The 20,558-nt window shown below is 32.0% G+C and overlaps 2 protein-coding genes across 6 annotated transcripts in view; one reads left to right on the plus strand and one right to left on the minus strand.

Annotated features, from left to right (window-relative positions):
• Window positions 1-20,558, plus strand: part of LOC130642823 (alpha-1-macroglobulin-like) — a 23,482-nt gene continuing 2,924 nt past the window's right edge. The window contains exons 1-25 of the mRNA XM_057449550.1: window positions 1-144; window positions 2,983-3,314; window positions 4,584-4,636; window positions 4,832-4,855; window positions 4,998-5,049; window positions 5,283-5,356; window positions 6,011-6,050; window positions 6,275-6,359; window positions 7,988-8,102; window positions 8,725-8,946; window positions 10,701-10,913; window positions 11,043-11,213; window positions 11,790-11,978; window positions 12,288-12,437; window positions 13,049-13,186; window positions 14,994-15,054; window positions 15,226-15,442; window positions 15,748-15,976; window positions 16,710-17,097; window positions 17,281-17,457; window positions 18,402-18,483; window positions 18,560-18,716; window positions 18,891-18,965; window positions 19,163-19,322; window positions 19,885-20,096. Coding sequence (XP_057305533.1) covers window positions 86-144; window positions 2,983-3,314; window positions 4,584-4,636; window positions 4,832-4,855; window positions 4,998-5,049; window positions 5,283-5,356; window positions 6,011-6,050; window positions 6,275-6,359; window positions 7,988-8,102; window positions 8,725-8,946; window positions 10,701-10,913; window positions 11,043-11,213; window positions 11,790-11,978; window positions 12,288-12,437; window positions 13,049-13,186; window positions 14,994-15,054; window positions 15,226-15,442; window positions 15,748-15,976; window positions 16,710-17,097; window positions 17,281-17,457; window positions 18,402-18,483; window positions 18,560-18,716; window positions 18,891-18,965; window positions 19,163-19,322; window positions 19,885-20,096 — 3,675 coding nt within the window. The 5' untranslated portion in view covers window positions 1-85. The remainder of the gene's footprint in view (window positions 145-2,982; window positions 3,315-4,583; window positions 4,637-4,831; window positions 4,856-4,997; window positions 5,050-5,282; window positions 5,357-6,010; window positions 6,051-6,274; window positions 6,360-7,987; window positions 8,103-8,724; window positions 8,947-10,700; window positions 10,914-11,042; window positions 11,214-11,789; window positions 11,979-12,287; window positions 12,438-13,048; window positions 13,187-14,993; window positions 15,055-15,225; window positions 15,443-15,747; window positions 15,977-16,709; window positions 17,098-17,280; window positions 17,458-18,401; window positions 18,484-18,559; window positions 18,717-18,890; window positions 18,966-19,162; window positions 19,323-19,884; window positions 20,097-20,558) is intronic.
• Window positions 15,867-20,558, minus strand: part of LOC130643001 (uncharacterized) — a 16,184-nt gene continuing 11,492 nt past the window's right edge. For 2 of the 5 annotated variants that reach the window (XR_008982577.1, XR_008982575.1), the window contains one exon: window positions 16,961-17,209. The gene's annotated coding sequence lies outside the window, so the exon portion shown is untranslated. Of the gene's footprint in view, window positions 17,210-20,558 lie in introns of all 5 variants that reach the window. The other 3 variants (XR_008982579.1, XR_008982578.1, XR_008982576.1) reach the window with 3 other exon arrangements.

Raw genomic sequence — 20,558 nt, forward strand, 5'->3', positions numbered from 1 at the left:
GAGTGTTCGTGATCATTAATAACCTTTAAAAGCAAGTGTTTTTCTTTTACTTGCTCAATTTTCAAAGTTAGTAAAAGAAGAGAAGATGAGAGGAGATAATCTCCTAATACTGATCCTTTTCTTTGGGCACACTGCTGCCAAAAGGTGAGTGCCTATTGTCAATGTTGATTATTGAATGTGGTTGTAGCGCAGTTGATAAGTGATCGTCTAACACAGATAAAAACAACATAAAGTCAGACTTTCTGTAGCAGGTATGTTAAATAACCATTTCCGTAGATTCCCGCTAAAAAGCTTCGATACTCTCATATAAAAGTTTGTATATACCGACCTTTTAAATACAAGAATCGTATTTTTTTTGGTCGAGTCTCGTGATTCCTAAAAAATCGATATTTTAGTGATTAATTTAAAAAAAAAATTCCCGCCAAAAAAATCGAAATCTGTTCAATTCGCTTAAATATGTAAGTTAAATAAGTAAGATTTGTTACTCTTAAAGGTTTTAATTCCGCAAAAAATAATTGCAGGGCTGACTAATTCTAGTGAAACAAACTTTTTTTAAAAAAAGTGTGTACAGACAAAAATAAATTCTTAAAGCAGCCGAAACTTTAACATAAGAAATCTCTCTCCTTACGCGAGGTTTTGTTCTAATGTCACGTCGAGTTTTGTCCACAAGCACATAAGTAAGAAACCCAGAAGCTGAGTACAAAAATCCCCTGAGCCTGGATAGACAAACTCTGAATCAGCATTAAAAAAAACTGAACGTAAATCAACGTTTTTGACCTGAATTTTGCCACAAAAAGCAACAACCAATTCGAACGTAACTTAGATAGGGAGATTTAATTTTACTTCGCGACCATTTGTTTAAAAATCATTAACATTCCAGATAGATAGATCGTTCCAGAACTTATATCTAGTGTTCATCAATGCATAAAGTTTAAAAGGTCCTAGGAATAAGGTTGATGCAGAGGGGTTTCCAATTCCAATTTTTTGTAGCCCAGAACGGAAGTGCGTAATCAGCCCGGCCACGATCGCACAACGGGAGGTCAAAAACCGAAAGTGAAAAGAGATGGAAAATATCAGAATATTTGAAGATTTAAACAGACGATGCAAACTTTCTATTCCCATACTTCATATATCATAAAATGGAATTTGGACTCGAAAATGGAGATTTTTAAGTGGTTTTCTTTGACTAGCATATTAAGGAAGAGGCCTGGTTGCGAATGGTGTGCGAATGAACTTGTCTGTTCCATGCCACAATGAATTCAAGTTGAGCCGTGGAATGTACATCAAAACTGTCATATGTTTTGCGTCAGCTTAATCATTCTTTTATTCAAATCTGTATTTACACAATATCCAGTGTATATTTACTTCACTTAGCATAAGTATAAACAACAATAATTATCACCATAATTTTTTTATCCTTTTTTTCTCAGCAATTTGAGTGTGTATAATAAATTTAATTGCAGGAAAGCAAGGGTGTTAGTCACTAGAGCCATTACGTCTTTTCTATTTTTTACCTCACAGATATGCGACAGCTTTGTCAAGTCAAAGACACTGGTCAACATTTTGTGTTATAATTTTTATAAGATTTCGCTGATTTTGGCCTAATCTGCGAATTTGTAAACAATTGTCTGATCCACGAAATTTATATAGAAAATTTCCGATAAATTTGCATGGTCGAAATCTCCACTTCCACAATCGTTCATACTTTCCCTTACTTCTATTGTCACCTCCGCGTTTTCCGATAAGAAAAAAAACAAGTAAAAATTATGACATATGATCTATTCTATATTTCAAAATAAAATACTACTATTAGTATTTACTTTTTCGTCTGGCTTGATTTTTGACAATAGATTTGGCTGTTTGTCACGAAAATTAGCCGAGAGCCGATTTTTCCAGTTTTGAAAAATTGTCAAAATGTCGAAACGCGAAATTAGGTCCCTGCGAAACAAAAGAAAATGCATTATCCGCGAAAATAAGACCCCGCGAAATGCTTGAATTTTGCGGATAAGCTCAACCGCGAAATTTAATCCTCACGAAAATTTATCACAATAAAGTATTGTTTTAGTTTCATGCTATGAGTTTTATTAATCCTGTCTAGAATAAACTATTTACTAAGGCATTATTAATAAGAAATTTTTTATCAGAAACAAAACAAAAATCTTATGATTTTGGCAAAGATAATTAGAACGCGAACAATCATGCAGTTTTCCATATTAAGCATGCTAAATAAGCGACCATGAAACAGTCTAAAAGCAGATAAACCTTGTCCAATAACTGCGAATTGTGCAAAAATAAAGTTACGTTGTTTAAATCCAAAAGATAATTAAATTGATTTAGATAAACTTTCTTGTCAAAGGAAAAAAGTTAATAACAAAAAAATTCTATATGGCAGATACAATAACGCCTGCTACTGCTCTGTAAGACAGCCAACTCTCTTATTGCAGTCCAAAATAACCTCCATGAATCTTTTAGTACAAATGCTAATGTGTAATGCCTTCTCAACGCAACATTCAAAAGACAAATAAAAGAATTACCTTCATATTTTACTTCACCTACGAACACAAAGAACTTGAAATGCTTGCAGTCCTACCGAAGTTGGTTGATACATACCTATCATGTGGAAACGAGTTGATCTGTTTGTCAGTAATCCTAGACATTATCCAAAGAGGAAAACCTTAATAACCACAAAGCAAAATATTTTCTCTACAACTGAATGAACATTTTTGTTACATGTCTTTTAATAGACTTTTTTAAACTCTGCAGAATCAATTTAATAAAAAATTTGCTCAATCAAACTTGTGTGGCTTGGGTCTTGTTAAAGAAGTATGAATGGTGGCACTCAGGGAAATCTGCAGGTTCTGAGTTGGTTTAAATTATTGTTTCTTGGTGAAAGTTTCTAGAATAGTTATAACAGACTAGCTGTATTATTTCCAGAAGTCGTCCATTTGTATTACACACATAAATTTATATATTTTCTTTTAGTTATTATTTTATCTCAACACCTGGAATATATCATGCTGGCGAATATGCAAGTATATTTGTCAACATCGATGAAAAATTTCCAAACTCGGGTGTTACTGCTGTGTTGAAAGATTTACATGGGAATGTTCTGTCGCATGTTTCACAATATATATGGAAAAATCATGACGTGATGCGCCTTTATGTTCCCATCTCAGTGAAAAGGAAAGTGATACTGTCTATAAAATCCAAGAATGGAGTAAAATTTAATCACGAAGAGAAGATTACTGTTAAGACATTGAAAGATACAATATTTATCCAAACTGATAAACCCACATATAAACCTGGAGACAAAAGTAAGTAAGGCCCAGATTGTTTTTTTTGGTTGCTGTGGATTCAAACCTCTTATAATTTCACAGACAATAAACAGTAACACAAATTTTATGTACTTAATGTGATTTTGGAAATGAAAAATAAGTTATATTTTAGATCACAAGAAAATAAAATTTTGTGCAGGAATAAAAGACCGAACGTGATATTACAATAATGTATAATTAATGTAACTACACTATCTAATGTATAGGGAACTTTAATAATTTGAGAAAATATGACGTAGAAGTTTGTTTTTGTAAGAATTTTATTGAATTTAAAAAATGATAAAAATTTGGAACAAATGCTTGTGAATGACAATCCTGATATTTTACCCACTTTGTGGATTTTACAAATTCGGGAAATTTAATTCTTGTGAAAATGTATTCCCTGTGTAGGCCCTATCAGCAGCTATACTCTAGGAGCTGAGAGCATTCTTGTATAAAGTTTGTTGTAGAGAGGTTTTAAATCTTGATTTGACTAGATAATTTTCAAAGGGATAAAAAAATACTGCATTTTTTTTGCTCATGGTCAAATTTTCGCCATTATGGGTTAAAGGTCAATGCTAATTTGTATTTTCAAAAATTACCTTTGGCCTCTCATTTTTTAGCAAATTTTATGCCAAATCAGAATATAAATATGACTCTTTGTTGTCAAAACAAGATTTTGTATGTTTCGGACAATCACATCGATATCACAAACGTCAGAACCACAACTTCAATATTTAAAATATTGAAGTGGCAACTGCCTGCATCTACAAACGAGGTCACGTGTACATTTCTTGCTAGAACAAGGGAACGGAAAATTATATGGAAGAAGATTTTGCTCAGGAAAAATAATTGGCTCCATGACATCAAAATTTACACTAAAAATGTAAAATTTTAGTGATTCAAAAATATTGTTCTTGCTCCTATCTAATTTTATAATAACTGCAATTAAGTATTAAAACTTTTACTTAAGATACATAAAAGGTAGTGACAAAAACAACAACATATATTTATGTTGTAAAACTTTCTAACAAAGCTTAATCAACATCGCCGCAAAATAGTTTTCTGATGCATGTTAAACCTTATTGTCTAAACCATTTTCTAACGGAAAAGAAAATTACTACCCGGGCTTGATCCATTGAAAAATTATTTGCTGCTCAAAACGCCCAGGATGTTATTGTGCACGCTTTAAGCTTTACTAATCCTGACGGAACTTAAACTACCAAAATACTGTTGATTCACTATAATAACATATGTTTCTGTTTGTAGTTCGTTTTAGAGTGGTTATTGTTGACAAAAACTTAAAACCACCATTTAGACAGGTACCGACTAAAAATTTGTTAACATTACATAATTTTTATTCCATCTTAAATTCTCTTCAATTTGTGCAGTACCTTCTCAGCAAACTAGTGTTTTAAATTGTGTGAAAAAGTGTTAATGACAATATGAAAAATGGTAAATTTCTTTCTGAAAAAACGTTGGATTAGATTCTTGCAGTGCTCTAATTGACATTTTAGGTTGGATCAGAAGTGTACATCACAGTAGGCTTTTTTTTTGTAAAATTTCTTATCTTTATATTATCTCACATTTCAGACCAAACTCTCCTTTGGTTTTAAATTTTCTTCTTGGTGATCCAAGTGTGTTTTCAACAGCTATGTCTTTAATTTCCCTTTATTTCTATAGAACGCAGGAGGATCTCGAGTTATGCAATGGTCTAACGTAACATGGGATAAAGGTAAGGTTCTGTTTTTTCGATGGGATCCCCTAAAAAATCACTTACAATTTTTAAAAAGCTTTATATTGCTTTCATTCATATCGAATAGCTTATCCAGTAAACAAACACTTCTTTCAACCGATTGTTAGACTAATCAGCGGCCATATTTGTACACAGACAGACAAAATGCACTTTGATGTGTATGATGTTGAAAAAACATATAATTGACTAAATTATAAATAATTTGGATTTAGGTATTATGAGTCTTGAAATGCCGATATCTGTAAAACCTGTTCTTGGAAAATGGCAGATCACAGCTACATACGGGGTAATAATTATGTGAATCAATGCTAATTATGTAATATTTTTAGTTTCTGTATAAGTTTTTCGAGGGGAATTTACCAAAGTAAAACATATATACTTGGATTTTAGGTATTTGAAAACAAGGCTGACTGTGAAAGCCAGTTAAACATGTTTTCTATGTTTTCGGAAATGCTGTAATCAATTGCTGTATTAGATGAATTGTACATGTCCTTCTTTTAAAAAATAGAAAAGAATGTTTTTGTTTTACACATTATAAAATGATGTATTGCACAGTCATATTGTGAAGCCATTTTCATTCCCCCGCTTATTCCGGCATTAGTTTTAGATTCCATCCCCTTGCATAGCCCATTAAATTTTATCTCCTTTCTGTCAATTAACCCCCCCCCCTTCCTCCATCCCCAATATCTCTTAAATTTTCAGTACCCAATTAAAGGCAAACTTGCAAATGATCTACCCCCAATAAGTGGCGGCGGGGGTTCACTATAGACAGCTATTATGATGTGAATGTGCATGTTGCAAAAAATTGTAATTAAGGTCTTGAATATAATACGGGGAGGGGGAGGAGGGAGCACTGTGAATACAATTACAGTGGTAAATGATGCTTATTGTAGTGTAGAGAAGAGCGAAATTTTAATTCAAGATTGTATTTCGTATTTAGGCAACCAAAGCTACACAAGATATTATGGTTAAAAAATATGGTGTGTATGACATTTTTTTTCTTGAAAATATTTCAGATGTATTGATTCTGTTATTCCTTTATTTTCACTAAGAAAGAGATGCCTATATGTTAATTAACTAAAAACATCTTTATTCTGGTCTAAATTATAGCACTCCACTAAACGTTTTTAGCGTTTTCTTATTGGTTGTAAGTTCCTCGCTTTGAAAAAAAGTTAAGATTTGAGGACTGGATTTGTGTTTTTAGTGCTTCCAAAATTTGAAGTCAAAATACAGTCACCGTCGTATTTACTGTGGTCGATGAAAGAAGTTCCAATAACAATATGTGCTAAGTATGTTTGTTTGGTTTTTTATATTTTGTTGTATTTTTGTTATTATTATTGACACTTTTTTGTCCCAAAAGTAAAAACATGCTTACGCAATGGGTTCTTCGGACATCTATAAATCAAAGAAATACACATAATAATAATAATAATGTTCAAGGGGCTACGAAACGATTTAATAAGCTTAATCCCCGCACGTTTTATACACACTTTAGAACCATCTAGACGTGTAGACAACCTGTATCCTACTTAAGATTTTTTGCACGCAGGAACATATTGAGACTAAACAATTTGTTTTTTCTGAAATATTCTTTTTAAAAAGGGACATTATATTGCTTTTTTAAAATGCGCAGGTCCATATAAATTTAAAATGTTTTGTATTACCAGATAAATTTTCTGTACAGATTATTGGGAATGTCAGAAAGTTTTCGCTGCAATCTTGTGACATCATAATACGTTTAGATACTGGAGTGAGCTTATAATATCACAATAACAAGAGCGATAAATTTGGAGATAAAGTACGAAAGTTGCATGCCTTAAATGAAGTTATATCTACCACCTGTGAAAAATGCACTTATTGGCACTAAACATAAAGAAGTAAACAAGAAAAAATCAAACCAAAGTTACCATGTTGGTTTTAATTTCATATAAAAACATGCTAGTGCATATCAGATTTGTTAAAAAAGAAATGAAACATACATCCAGAAAACAATAAAAAAATGAATTCTTTAACAAATATGACATATCCTGTCCCCTATTTTAACCCTTACATATAAAGGGCTATTTAAAACACAAGCCTGGTGAAAACTTCACAACATACTTTATTTATTAAAATAAAAAAGACAAATTTTGATTAATATCCTAAAATAAGTGTATACTATAGCTGTTTGGCATAAGGTTATGGAGATTTTGTTATGTAATTCTTGCAAGAATAAAACGTATAATCATTTTCAAATAATTTAAGCTACATATAAATGCAGAATAAGTTTATTAAAAACATGCAATAGCTTGCTACCTACCGTAGCCCAAACTTGTGATCTTCAACTATTTTTGCTACTTGCTAACTGGCTAGCTACAGGTCTTTGTTTTCATTCAGATCTGGCAAACATGTCTTAGTAATGTCTTAGTCTACCTATAATGTTATAATTGTCGGTTACACAAAAAGCAGGTGCAACTTTAACCATTTTTTAAAAGATATTTTAATTGGGTTTTAGTTACTTCCTAATTTAACATATGCGTTCAATTTGCGTGAAATTACGTTTCGAATAAACCCTGGATATTTAATTAAATAAATACAGTAATCAATTAAAACAGATAAATAATATATGGGAATAGTTTGTAATTATAGGCTAGTTATCGAGGTATTGAGGCTTTCATATTTTGCGGAGCAATGTCAATGCTTAACAGCTTACTTTGGTCTTATAAATGTTGCAACATCATGTTATCTTCAATTTTTAATGCATGAAGTTTTTTAATAAAGAAATCCACAAAGTGCAAAAATATGATCTTTTGTTGAGCAGTTTTTAAACAATGCTTTTTAAATTGTTTATAAATTTTTTTTCTGTCCAGGACTCCCTTCTACGAAAAAGACCAAGGTTATTGACATTCAGTTTAATTCATGTTTTGTCTTTATAAAGGTACACATATGGAAAATCTGTTGTCGGAACATTAAAAGCAACAACGTGTTTTTCATCAATTATTCATGGTCAAACAAGATGCATGGAAATTTCAAAATCTTTGCTTTTATTTCCAGTATGCTTTATCTTTCTGTCTACTTGTTTTAACATTTTTTTAATTCTTAGTTGAATATAGATTTCAAGAAAGGGCACTTATTTTATCTATTCAAATCAAAATACTTTCATTATTTGTCTCATAAGAAATATAAAGTTTTAGCTATCATTGGTTAAAATAGAAGAAAATTGTTGTTATGAATTCCCGCGAATTGTCAAAATGATGGACGTTTTGTATACAACGATTTGTTATTTTGCTATTTTGTTTTCTGTTTGTTTTCCCTAGACAAAAATTTCTGACAAATTTTATTTTTTGGGCATCAATTTTTTGCAAACTTGACAAAAACCTGTGGAAATCAGTTCATACGTAAGATAGCATGTTTGGTAAGATATGCAAAACTTGCAAAGAAATGGAAAATGATAAAGTTATTTTTCCAATAAGAAGGCAAAAAGGATGTGTCAATAATTTTCATTTTTCTGATGCAAGTGATTACAACAATTGTTCATTTTCAAAAAAAGCCAAAACTAAAGAAATTAAGGAAAAGTCTGTTGTAACTTATAGAGTTGTTACGGTGAAAAAAATCTTCTCCTGAAACCCGAAAAGTAAGAATTCTGCTTGTAAATTTAATTTGAAATATTTTTAGATCGATGGATGTCTTACCACCATGGTTGCTGTGGACAGAGATAGAATCAAGAAAGCCAATACGAATCCTATTGCTGTTACAGTCAATGCCACTGTAGTAGAAAATGGAAATGGAATAGCGCAAAACAGAATACACACAACAAAAAAATTTCTTACAAATGAAATAACATTAAAGTTTGACGCACCCAAGTATTATAAACCAGGATTTATGTACAAAGTGAAGGTAATATTATTTTTTACTCATGTATATATATGCTCCAAGTGCTTTCAAATGTATAATGGTTCTCTAGGAATTTTTTTCAATTTCGTAAAAATAATAGATAATAGATACATGAATTTCAGTTCCAGCATGTTTCTAAGATAAAAAAGACCACCAAAACGGTAATTAAATTCCCTTCACAATATTGATATTGTTATTCCTATAAAGTCCAGTGTTATTATCAATAATGTCGCGTACAACTAAACACTGCGTATGCAAGAATTGATTTTTAACATGCAACACAAACATCTTAGAAAAATAGTGTATGGAGGAGCTTGCAAAGAAGGAGGTGCTAGCAAACATTTTCCAAGAAAGAGTGAATTTGTGATATTATTGTAGCACCTACTAGATTGACCTATCACAGAACTCAGATGACAAAAGCTATCAAGAAGGTTTAATTCTTCACTATTGATTACCATATGTAAATCATTAGGAAAACGATAAATCACTTCTTTTATGTGCCTTTAAGACCATAGCCTAGTAAACTGAGATTTTCTTGGGTATATCAAATTTAGTTTCTCTCAAACGCAAGCTTAGACGCAAGGAAATGTCACATCAAATCTCTAAAAATCAAATCCAATTCATAGCAAACCCCGAATTACAATCAATGAATGAGCATAAATCCGGCGTGGTCACACCTTATTCTCTTAAATAATACATGAAAATTAATTATATTTTTATCGGGTGAGCAGGGCCTTTTGCGCTTAAAAGAAAGGATTTCCGATATTTACCACGTGAACAAAGAACAATATAATTAACAAATGAAAAAGCGCGGTTAGTATTCTGACCGCGGAAAAATCATTTGAAACCCACAGTGATTTTTCCCACCTTAACTGTTCCGATTTCCAGATGGTAAGCAAAATTATGCTGGGTCTCCTGGCTATTAAGACCCATGTATTTCTTTTAAACTGATTTGCAGGAAGTGGCACATTTAGCTCTCTTCTATCTGACTTTCTCATTATAACATCTCTTTGGTTTTCTTCATGTCAATTCTAAACAATAAATGCTAATTCAACTGTATTCATGTACAGTTCCTTATTAGTTTTAGTAGTTAAGACAAGTTTGTTAGCATGTAGAAGTTACAATAAACAGCAAACTCAAAATTTCAAAGACTTTGCTTCATTATGATAATAAATAAAAGTGGGCTTTAAAGAAAGCCTCGTCATGGAATAAAAATATCTCCCTTTAAACTAAAAACAAGAAAGTATCGAGATTTCAACATTTGTCCTGATTTGTCAAGTCACAATAATGTAAGAAGTAAATGCTTTTCCTTTGTGTGCAGAATTGTCAAGAATTTAGGAGCAAAAACAAACATTTACATTAAAATATTTATACAATCTTGTAACAATCTTTAATTTTCCAATTTTAAAATAACGCACTTCCTTGCAATTCTTACAATTTATTAAGTCATGACACAAACCATTTTGCAAGTTTTCAATAAAAAACTGCTAAAAATGCCTTTTTTGACAGACCACATCAGATATAGAAATTCTTTCAGCAACTTCTGTCGTTAAAATTATATGCAAGCTAAATTTTGGGTCTACAGCTTAACAACCATTTAAAAAAATCAGCCTAAAATCATGTCCAATGTGCAGGTGTAAGTTTAGAAGTTTGTTTTACCTTGGCGTACGTTCTTTGTAATAAAACGTTCTGTGGCAGTATACACAATAATAGAATGCACTAGCTGTAATCATTCTCCTACTATTTATTCTCATTAGTTATATGCCACAACACCTGATGGACGTCCAGCATTGAACGAGAAGGTGAAAATTATTCTTACATCAAAACGAGGGCATGCTTTAAAAAGACATGTACGGACGTATGAACGACATATTACCAATGGCGTTTACTCATTCAATGTCTATCCAACTGAGAGTGCTGATTCATATCACTATGAAGCTATCTATCGTGAAAAAAATGCATTTTCACAAGTAAATATGATTTTTTTTTAGTAATTTGTATTATAAGTGTTGCAGATCATAGAATGAAAATTCTAGCAAGTAACAAAACAAATAATCTTTTTACTTAATGCAATTACTTTTTTTTACCTTTTCGTCTAGGGAAAACGCAAAAACTACAAGGTATATGGAAGCTCCGAAAGAAGGCTCTCACCCAGTTCAAACTATATTGAAATTGCAAGAATGAGAGATCTCACAGCTGGCAAGACTGCAAAAATTACTGTAGACATTACAAAGCATAGTGAAGTTCTTGGAAAGGACGTACATTATTTGGTAAAAATGATATTAACTAGTTACTTCATTTTTTAAGTTACATTAAAAAGTTCTATTTTAATTCCCATGCGATACTAAGAAAGAAATCTATTCTATAATTCTCGCTGTGCGTCTGTCTGTCTGCCTGTTAGCCAAAATAGTAGCTGCAAACAGCGCAGGTTTCTTTACAAACAGAGGCTATAATGGTACATTACTTACAGTATCAATCCCCATCCAGCCTTTTCTAGATATCAATTTATTGCACTTTTGATCTTCAACAATGGACAGAGGGAACGCTTAATCATGACTATATGTCACGACTACGTTTTAAGTGATGGAAATTTGGTCTGTCTCTTATATATAACGGCAACTGTTTGACTTATGTTTGAGGAAACATACTTTGTAAAAAAGGCTGTGACCAAGCAAAAGGGTTCAAATACAGTTATCATGTAGGGACATCCGACGAGTGCTATTTAGTACCATTAAAAATTCTTAGAGTGGTAAATTATAATTAAAAGAATATACTTTGAAAATAAACAACTGAGGCTCCCATTTTCATCAGCCCTATGCGTGATGACATATTTGTTATTTTTGTAGCTAATATGCAGAGGTAAGATCTTGTTGTCGGATCGAAAGGTAGTTTACCACAAGCACGTGCATATTGATTTTCTGGTCCAACAGGAGATGTTACCTGTTTGTCGAATGTTTGTGTATTACATCAGGAACGATGGAGAGCTAGTCTCTGACTTCAAGAAAATACATTTTGAAATGTCCTTCGAAAACAAAGTTAGTATAGATTTGTTTATGCCAAAATACTTCTTTAGTCTACGCTTCATGTTAGCAGAATATAATTGCAGTATGAACGCTGGAGTTCTCTGTGTGTCCATGAAAGATACAAACTGCGATTTATAGTTTCTTAGTTTTTTCAACTAACTAACAGCGCTGCATTAGTTGCTAACTGCGTTAACATTTTTTTGACTTTTGAATTGAACTTCTGCCATATTTTACCATGTCTTACTTAAGAAACATTTGTTGATTTTTTAAATAAACATTCTTAAATATTGAAAAATTGAATGGTAGAAATTTTTCATTTAGGTATCACTGTCATTTTCTGATAACAAAAAAAAGCCTGGAGAGAAAGTAAAACTAACATTAAAAGGAACTGCAGGATCCAAATTTGCTTTGTCTGCTGTCGATAGAAGTGTCCAGTTATTAGGTGCTGCTTCTGATCTCAGAGAGAAACAGGTGAACACACTTCTTACCTACTATAAACAATTTTTGAAATTTTCAGGGTTCCTACACCTCCTAAAAGTTCTTAAAAAGTCCTGAAAAAATGAAATCTTCCTAAAAAATTCCAAAGAAAATTTTGTCTTGTGAAACCTCCTAAAAATCTCTTTTAGCAAATGCAGAACTAAAATTTCATTAATCCAATTTGTCTTCCTTAATTCCTGAAATCCTCTGAATGTTTTTGTGTGAGAAAACCTCTGCTAATCGATCAAATTCACTAAAAAACCCTAGCTAAAATTTACCTTAAAAATCCTAAATACTCAAAAAGTTAGGTGCAAAAAAAGTCGAAACCTTCGTTTTGTAAGTTGTCAATTTGTTAGTATAAGAAACTCAATCTGAATCTGTAAACATAAAATATATTTACTTTAGTAAAATTGTAAACTTGATTTTCGACTTTATACCAATGTAGTATATGATTTCTTAATTTCAACTTTGCAATCTCATAAGGCAAATCTAAAGTATAGACGCAGTTTGTTTTGCTTAATGTTTTAGGGATTAACTTCATCATTTTCATTAACTATTGTATAGCATAAAAATATGTAAAAAAACTAATAATTGTCACCCTACAGATTGTGGATATATTGAACGAACAAGATGTTGATGGCCAAAAATTTCAAGTCAGAAAAAAATGTGATGTTTCTACACGTTACTGGGGTGAGGTCTTATCACCTCCAACACTGAAGTTCGATAGCAGGCTAGCCATTGAGGTGATATTACAAAATAATATTCTTTATTTCTTTTTATTTTTAGGATTTTTAGCGGTTTATTTTATTGATTTCTATGTTGTTTATGTTAAAACCTAGTAAATTAACCAAGTAAAGTGACATTTTATTTTACCAAAGCTAGATTCCAAAAATTAATACTTACATGTAAAATATGATAGAAGAATGACAAATTAATAACCAGATTGTGTAGCTATTGTTGAATACACATTCTATGTTTAATTGCTCGCTGTCTGTGTGTGGGTAGTTTTTCCACAGGCTAGCAACTACTTCATAACACTTTTCCACAGGCTAGCAAATAATTTGTAACACTTTTTCCACAGGCTAATAGCTACTTTGTAACACTTTTGCACGGGCAAGCAAATAATTTGTAACACTTTTTCCACAAGCTAATTACTACTTTGTAACACTTTTTCTACAGGCTAATTACTACTTTGTAACACTTTTTCCAGAGGCTAATAACTACTTTGTAACACTTTTTCTAGAGGCTACCACTACTTTGTAACACTTTTTCCACAAGCTAATTACTGCTTTGTTACACTTTTTCCACATGCTAACAACTACTTTGTCAAACAAACTAATTTATACTAATCTTGTGATGAGACGCATAGTTAGCCAAAATCATAAAATACAAACAAGATTTCTCAAAATCAGATAACGATTCGTAGATTAAAAGTGAGAGTCAAGTATTGTGGATGGATCTTTCCCTGTGATAAAAATGTATAATATACCGGTAGGGCAAAAGACTGTAGGTGAACGCTAAAATATTTATTTTTAGCTGCCTTTTAATCAAATTGATTAGATTTGAAACAAACTTACCTGTGTATACTTGTCCAATAGAAAGTTTAGCGATGATATTAACTTTTTATACTTTGGAATTATTTTGGCTAGGTCGGTCTGCATATACACTGATCTTAAGGTTACTGTAAAGGGAAAAAACTCACTTGATGAGTAGTCTCAGAAAAACCCTTATAATTTATCAATACTTTTATATATTTTTTTATTTTTCTTTGTTCCTGAATGCTTGATGAAAGACTTTTTTTGGTGTTACTTTCATGAAACGTTAATTTCCCAAAAAGGAAATATAATGAAATAAACACACACCATTTTTATTTCACCGTACGTTTTAAAATGGCTTCTTTTTCCGAACACAGAGTTCTCGTTTTTGCACCATTTAGCATAAATTAAATTCAAAAAGGTTCCCGGTTTTTTTCTAATAACGTCGTTATGAAATTATTTGTAATTATATATAATTATCTAAAAGAATGCATTTTTTTTCTTTCTGTTGTCATAATTCGCTAATCAGTAATTCATACAAACGAATCCGGGAACCTTTTCTGCATAATTTATTCAGCTTTCCATTACCGAAAATTTCAATGAGCCAATAGGAAGCTTTCGGAAAAAGACACCACAAACGTAAAAGGATGTATGCGAAAATTTACTAACGAGATATTTGTTTTTAAAGATTTTCGTAGGATATAACACCTCTGAAAAGGCTTTTTCCATTTCCAAATATTTTAATGGAATATAAAATATGTCTTTCGAAAGAAATTTTTTTTTCTATATGTCATGAATTTTTTGCAAAAAAGCTTTAAAAAAATTTGTTTCCTTTACAGTAACCTAGAGAGATGTTGCTTTTGTTCTCCTTTTTTTTCTTGGTTGGAAAATAGAACTAGATACAGATACGAACACATTTTTAAATGTTCGATGATTGTTAATATGGTTTTGAAAACATGTCTCGAACATGAATCCTGAAAATAACCAGTGTGTACAATTTAGTTTTCTTTTATAGGATGCTGGTTTAATATATTTTAGTAATGCGGAAGTTGATTTGGCAGATTGTCCCATAAAATGTATGAATACTGTAAATTCTTTTCTTTTCAAGGCACGCTTTAGAATAAATAGTTTAGACCTTAAATTTCTAGGTTCGTCTTGTACGACTCTGTTTGATGTTGTTAAAGTTATTTAAACTCTTTGGTGCAGTACATTGGGATTAAAGTGTTTTTGCATGTTTTATTTCATAGATAGGCTTATAACATTGGCCAGTGCACCTGGAAGATCACTACGAAAAAATCCGTTATCGAGAAAGTACCTCATGAAGGAGAGAAAGTACCTCATGAAGGAGAGAAAGGTTGCTAAAGAGACTGAAAAGGTTGTCGCTAAAGTTAAGAAGACCAAAAAAGTCGTAAAGATAAGATCAAACTTTCCTGAAACATGGTTATGGTCAGACGAAACAATTAAGTAAGGAACTTGGTTTTCACAAGCTTGTGTTACTCAACAAGTAAAATAACTTGTCAGTAGGTGTGACACTGTATAACCACAACTTACTATAACTTACTTGTTCTGAACATAAAATACAGTAAATTTCAAAATAATCAACTCTCCTCACCCTCAGGTTTGTCTAAGTTTGACATTCTTTGTCATTGTTAAATTGAAAAACAGAAGGTTTAAAATATTAAATGTATCGAAAGCAAAATATAAAAATTCAACATATTCCTTTTGTTTAAAGTGTTCATACTAATGTTGTTACTTTTAACCAATCCCAGTTCTTCTGGTGAAAACGTACTTGAAGTGAAAGTCCCTGACACAATCACGACATGGTATGCCAGTGGATTTGCTATGTCGACAAGAGCTGGTATTGGCGTAGCCGCACCTGCTAGTATCCAGGCTTTCCAACCGTTCTTTGTTTCACTAGCATTACCATATTCTCTTATTCGAGGAGAAACAGTTAAAGTTCCAACTACAGTGTTCAATTACTTGGATGATTGTTTAGTGGTATGCATGTGATTTGTTTTTGTACTTCCTGACAGACATTAAAATGAAAGTGATTTTAGAGTGTTCGTTCTAGTGTGTAAAATTATTCAACTAGTGTGATTTTGCTGTCACATGGAATAATTTAGTATTAAGTGATGTTTCTTGGGGAGAAAGTGCTTCTTAAAAACTTATGAAAACTTACCTTTTGAAATGCATTTCCAATTGCTTTATTATGATTAGATCTGAAGGATACATATCTTATTCCATAAAATTAACGATTCAAGAAATTAACGCGAAATAAATTAACGGTCATGAAATTAATGCGGTTCAATAATATTGTTTTCAAAAAGGCATTTAATTAATGCGGTTAAGCAAGGTTTTTTTTAAAAAATGCAATTATAGCAAAAATTACGGCAACAGTCCAATCCACGGTAGTGAAGCAGTCTCCTCTATTACAAGGCGGTTTGGAAATCGGAAGAATAAAATCTAAAAGGGTCAAAAGTATATTAGGGCTATTCTTGGACTTTGGACTTCAACCGGAATATAGCATAAAACATATACCCCTCATATGTTGTCTTTTACCCTTTTTGTTTTCTTGCATATAATTACTCCATATAAATGTGTCCTATCTATCTCCAATATTAATGCATTGCAGATGTGGAATGTAGCTTTACTTAGCGAAACATCATTTTATAACTGCATGTACTATTAAACTTTTATACAGTATTTCTTCAACATTTTTATTTTCTGTTAGATACAACTTAGTTTGGACACTTCGAATGATTTCGACATTACATCGGAAAGATTTAAAAAAATGTGCGTATGCGGTAGTAAATCGAACACTTTCAAATTCAGCATTAAACCAAAAACACTTGGGAAAATTGATATCACTGTCAAAGCACTCTCCTTGCAGCCTGACATTTTGATATGTGATTCAAGCAACAAAATGGCAGAGGATGTAACTGCAGCAGATGCGATGACAAAGAAGTTACTTGTTGAAGCTAAAGGAATAAAGAAAGAGTTTTCTACCAGTTCTTACTTCTGTCCTCGTGATCATTCTGGTTTATATTCTGATACTTTAGTTGTAACAATACCTCAGCCTGTTGTTCAAGGATCAGTATATGCTGAGTTAGCAGTTGTGGGTAGGTTTTATATACATTTAATAACAGGAATATTTTTAGCGGAGTGGATGCAGCATTATTAAGTTAATATTGAATTCTTTGGGTCACAGCATGAATAATTGATTATTAACATCTAGAAAAATACAAAACAAAAAAGAAATGATTAAATAAATAATTCTATACTATTTATCATGTTAATATTAGGTGATCTTTTGGGACCCAGCATGGATAATTTGGACAAACTCCTGGCAATGCCATATGGATGTGGCGAGCAAAATATGTTGAAGTTTGCACCGAATATTTACATTATGGACTATTTAACTGCAACCAACCAGTTGACTGAAAAAGTGGAAAGAAAAGCGAAAGAGTACATGAGATCAGGTAAAATGTATTTTTGTTATTATATAGTAATGCACCCAGGGTAATCTATTGCCAATAACTACAGTTCTTTGTAAACTGATAACTTCTATACCTTTTCTTGAACGATGCAGAACGATGCAGATACCTAGTGAACATTCTGCTTTTACAGATGCATTGTGCATACCGTAAACACTCTCATATGAGCGCCCCTCTTAAATAAACGTCAACCATTTTCCATAATTATTTTTATATGCTGCCCTATCGAATAAGCACCAATGGGTGATTATTTGAATATATTACTAGACCCAAAGGGGGTGCTTATTCAAATATTTTGGAAATCGGAAAGGAATACCTTTTACTTAAAAATATGTCAAATCTTTTTGTTTAAACAGTCCGCTCATAATTCATTGACGTAGAAGAAATTTAACCATAAACATTTATGCTCAGAGACATGCTATATTGCTTCTGTTTTTTCACTATTACAGTTTTCTAGCATAACATTTTATATAAAACACGAAGAAGATTTTCTATAAGCGCCTTTGTCAATTTACTGCCTCTCTGATCCGATTAGGTATTTGACTCGATTGACCTGACTCGATTAGGCATTTACTCTAAGTAAATGCCTAATCGAGCATTTACGGCATTAACTTCTTTTTAAATATGCTACTTACAATCTACCATTTTACGATACTATTCACGCAAAGTGAGTGCTCAAGCCTTGCGTGGAGGACCTTTAAAGTTGGGAAAACTTGTACTGTGCAATTGTAAGGATAAAATAGTACCGTTGCACTTTTTGAAACTAAATAAATAAACTAAGATCCCAAGTCCTAAGTCTATTTTGTAAGTATTGGCAGTGTACTTTGCAAGTCGAAAGAGTCATCTGTATCTGTACGCAGAGTATAAATGTCCGCAAACTACTTAAATTAGGATGTTTTTGTTCTAATTATTTTGTTTTTTCATGAAAGGTTATCAACGAGAGCTGACTTACAAGCATTCAAACGGAGCGTATTCAGCTTTTGGTGAATTCGATAAGGAAGGAAGCACCTGGTTAGTACTTTTATCGTCTAACTTTGAAGTTTATTGCTATTCAGAATGTATTTACTTTCACAGCTTACATTTTCAGGCTGACTGCATTTGTTCTGAGATCGTTTTCTCAAGCAAAAAGATATATTTTTATTGACGACAAAGATATTGAAGATAGCAAACGTTGGTTACTTTCCTTGCAAGATTCGTCTGGTTGTTTTAAAGAAAGCGGAATGATCCATCACAAAGAGATGAAGGTATTTCACTGGTTTGAATAATTCACGCAAGATTCAAAATTAGAGGGTTTCGGCTGGAGTCCTACCAAACTTAGATGACAAAACATCTTATCCTGTTTACCTTTCATAGGGAAATAGTTCTACAGAAAGCAATAATTACAGTATTTGTAGTTCTTGGGTCTATCTCTATTTTAGGGTGGTGTGAGCAGCGGCATAACAATGACAGCTTTTGTGGTCAATGCTCTTCTGGAAGCTGAAGTTCCACATGATGTTAGTTTATTATTTGCTTGTGAACTGTTGAATCTTTTGTAGGGTGACTTGGGAAGAAAAAAAAGAAATCTATATTTGAGTAGAAGAAGCAGAAGTCTTTTAGCCTATCTTCTTAAGTGTTATGTTGCTTTTCAATTTGAATACATTCAAGAAACTCAAAATATTCATACCGATTTATATTTTATACTTTTTGTCAGGATTTCAAAATACAAAGCGCACTAGCGTGCATAACGAATGGATTGGACAAGATATCTGATCCATACACTACAGCATTGCTTTCATATACATTGTCACTGGCTGGTAACACTAAAAGGTTTGATATGTTGAACAAGTTGGACAGTATGTCAAGTCAAGCTGGTAAGCACATTGCGCCGTATCTATTGATTCAAATTACATGTTTTTTTGTAAGAAAATTTCAAGATGCTTATGTAAAGTACTTTTTCAGGCTCAAAATATGCTTAGATTATGCCTTTATGGCAAAAAAATTTATTGGAATATTCTTACAAAAGACATGATCAAGCTCAAAATGTGCTTATTTAAAAACAAATATTGCAATTTTAAACATCTATATTTACAACTTAAATCTCACTACATATTGGATAATTTAGACACACAGAAAAATAGAAAAACTGCTCACAAAGCAAAAAAAATTAAAAAACTTCAGAACATTTTCTTAGGCTTCACATAATGCTTAGCATATACTTGAAAAATGATGATGCGGATGCTTATAAATGTCATTCTTATAAAAAAACATGAACCTGCCTAGTTATCTTGTAAGTTGTGTTAATAAATGAATTTATCCCATCAATTTCTATTAAATCCTTGCTCAAGTCCTTGTTTAATTTGTATATTTATATCGCCTATTTGTGGTACTCTAGCCCATTTCTTAATCTCTAATCTTTATTTCCCTTATTTTCAGATGGCATGTTACATTGGGAAGCGACATCCGTAAAAGATCACCGTTTGAGCTTCTGCTATCAAGCCCCTTCCAAAGACATCGAGATGACAGCGTATTCTTTGATGGCTTACATTGGTGGTCGATCGCCGTTCAAGTCAAGAATCGAACATTTGAAAATTGTAAAATGGTTGGTGAAGCAGAGGAATTCATTTGGTGGATTTGCATCCACGCAGGTTAGCTTGTACTTTTTACAATGGTATTATTAGGTGACATTTTAAATTATTATTCCTCTGGTTGAAGATATTTAGGGCAACATTTATTAACCACAAAGTACTGTACTAGAATTGCTTCTTAGCTAACATACATGCAAAGATAATACTTATATTAGACTCAAAACTAGTTGGGTTCATAACTCTATGAAGTAATGTTTCCTCATTTTTGGCTCATTGCATGTTATACCTTGTTGACACCCTATTTTTTAAAGTGCTTTTCGCATTCTTTTGTTTTTGTTTTTTCAAAAAATTACTTTTAACTTTTTGGAGGCGTTTTTTTTTTTAAAAGAATTACTTTTTTCTTTTTTAAGGAGTTGTTGCGTTGTCAAAACTATACGTACTTACTAAGATTTTGTTCTGTAGGACATGTGCGAGACTTCATCACAGTATTCTGCAGCCTCTACTGAAAAATAAATTTTACAA

The sequence above is a fragment of the Hydractinia symbiolongicarpus genome, chromosome 1 (genome assembly GCF_029227915.1).
Source record: "Hydractinia symbiolongicarpus strain clone_291-10 chromosome 1, HSymV2.1, whole genome shotgun sequence".
Lineage (NCBI taxonomy): Eukaryota > Metazoa > Cnidaria > Hydrozoa > Anthoathecata > Hydractiniidae > Hydractinia > Hydractinia symbiolongicarpus.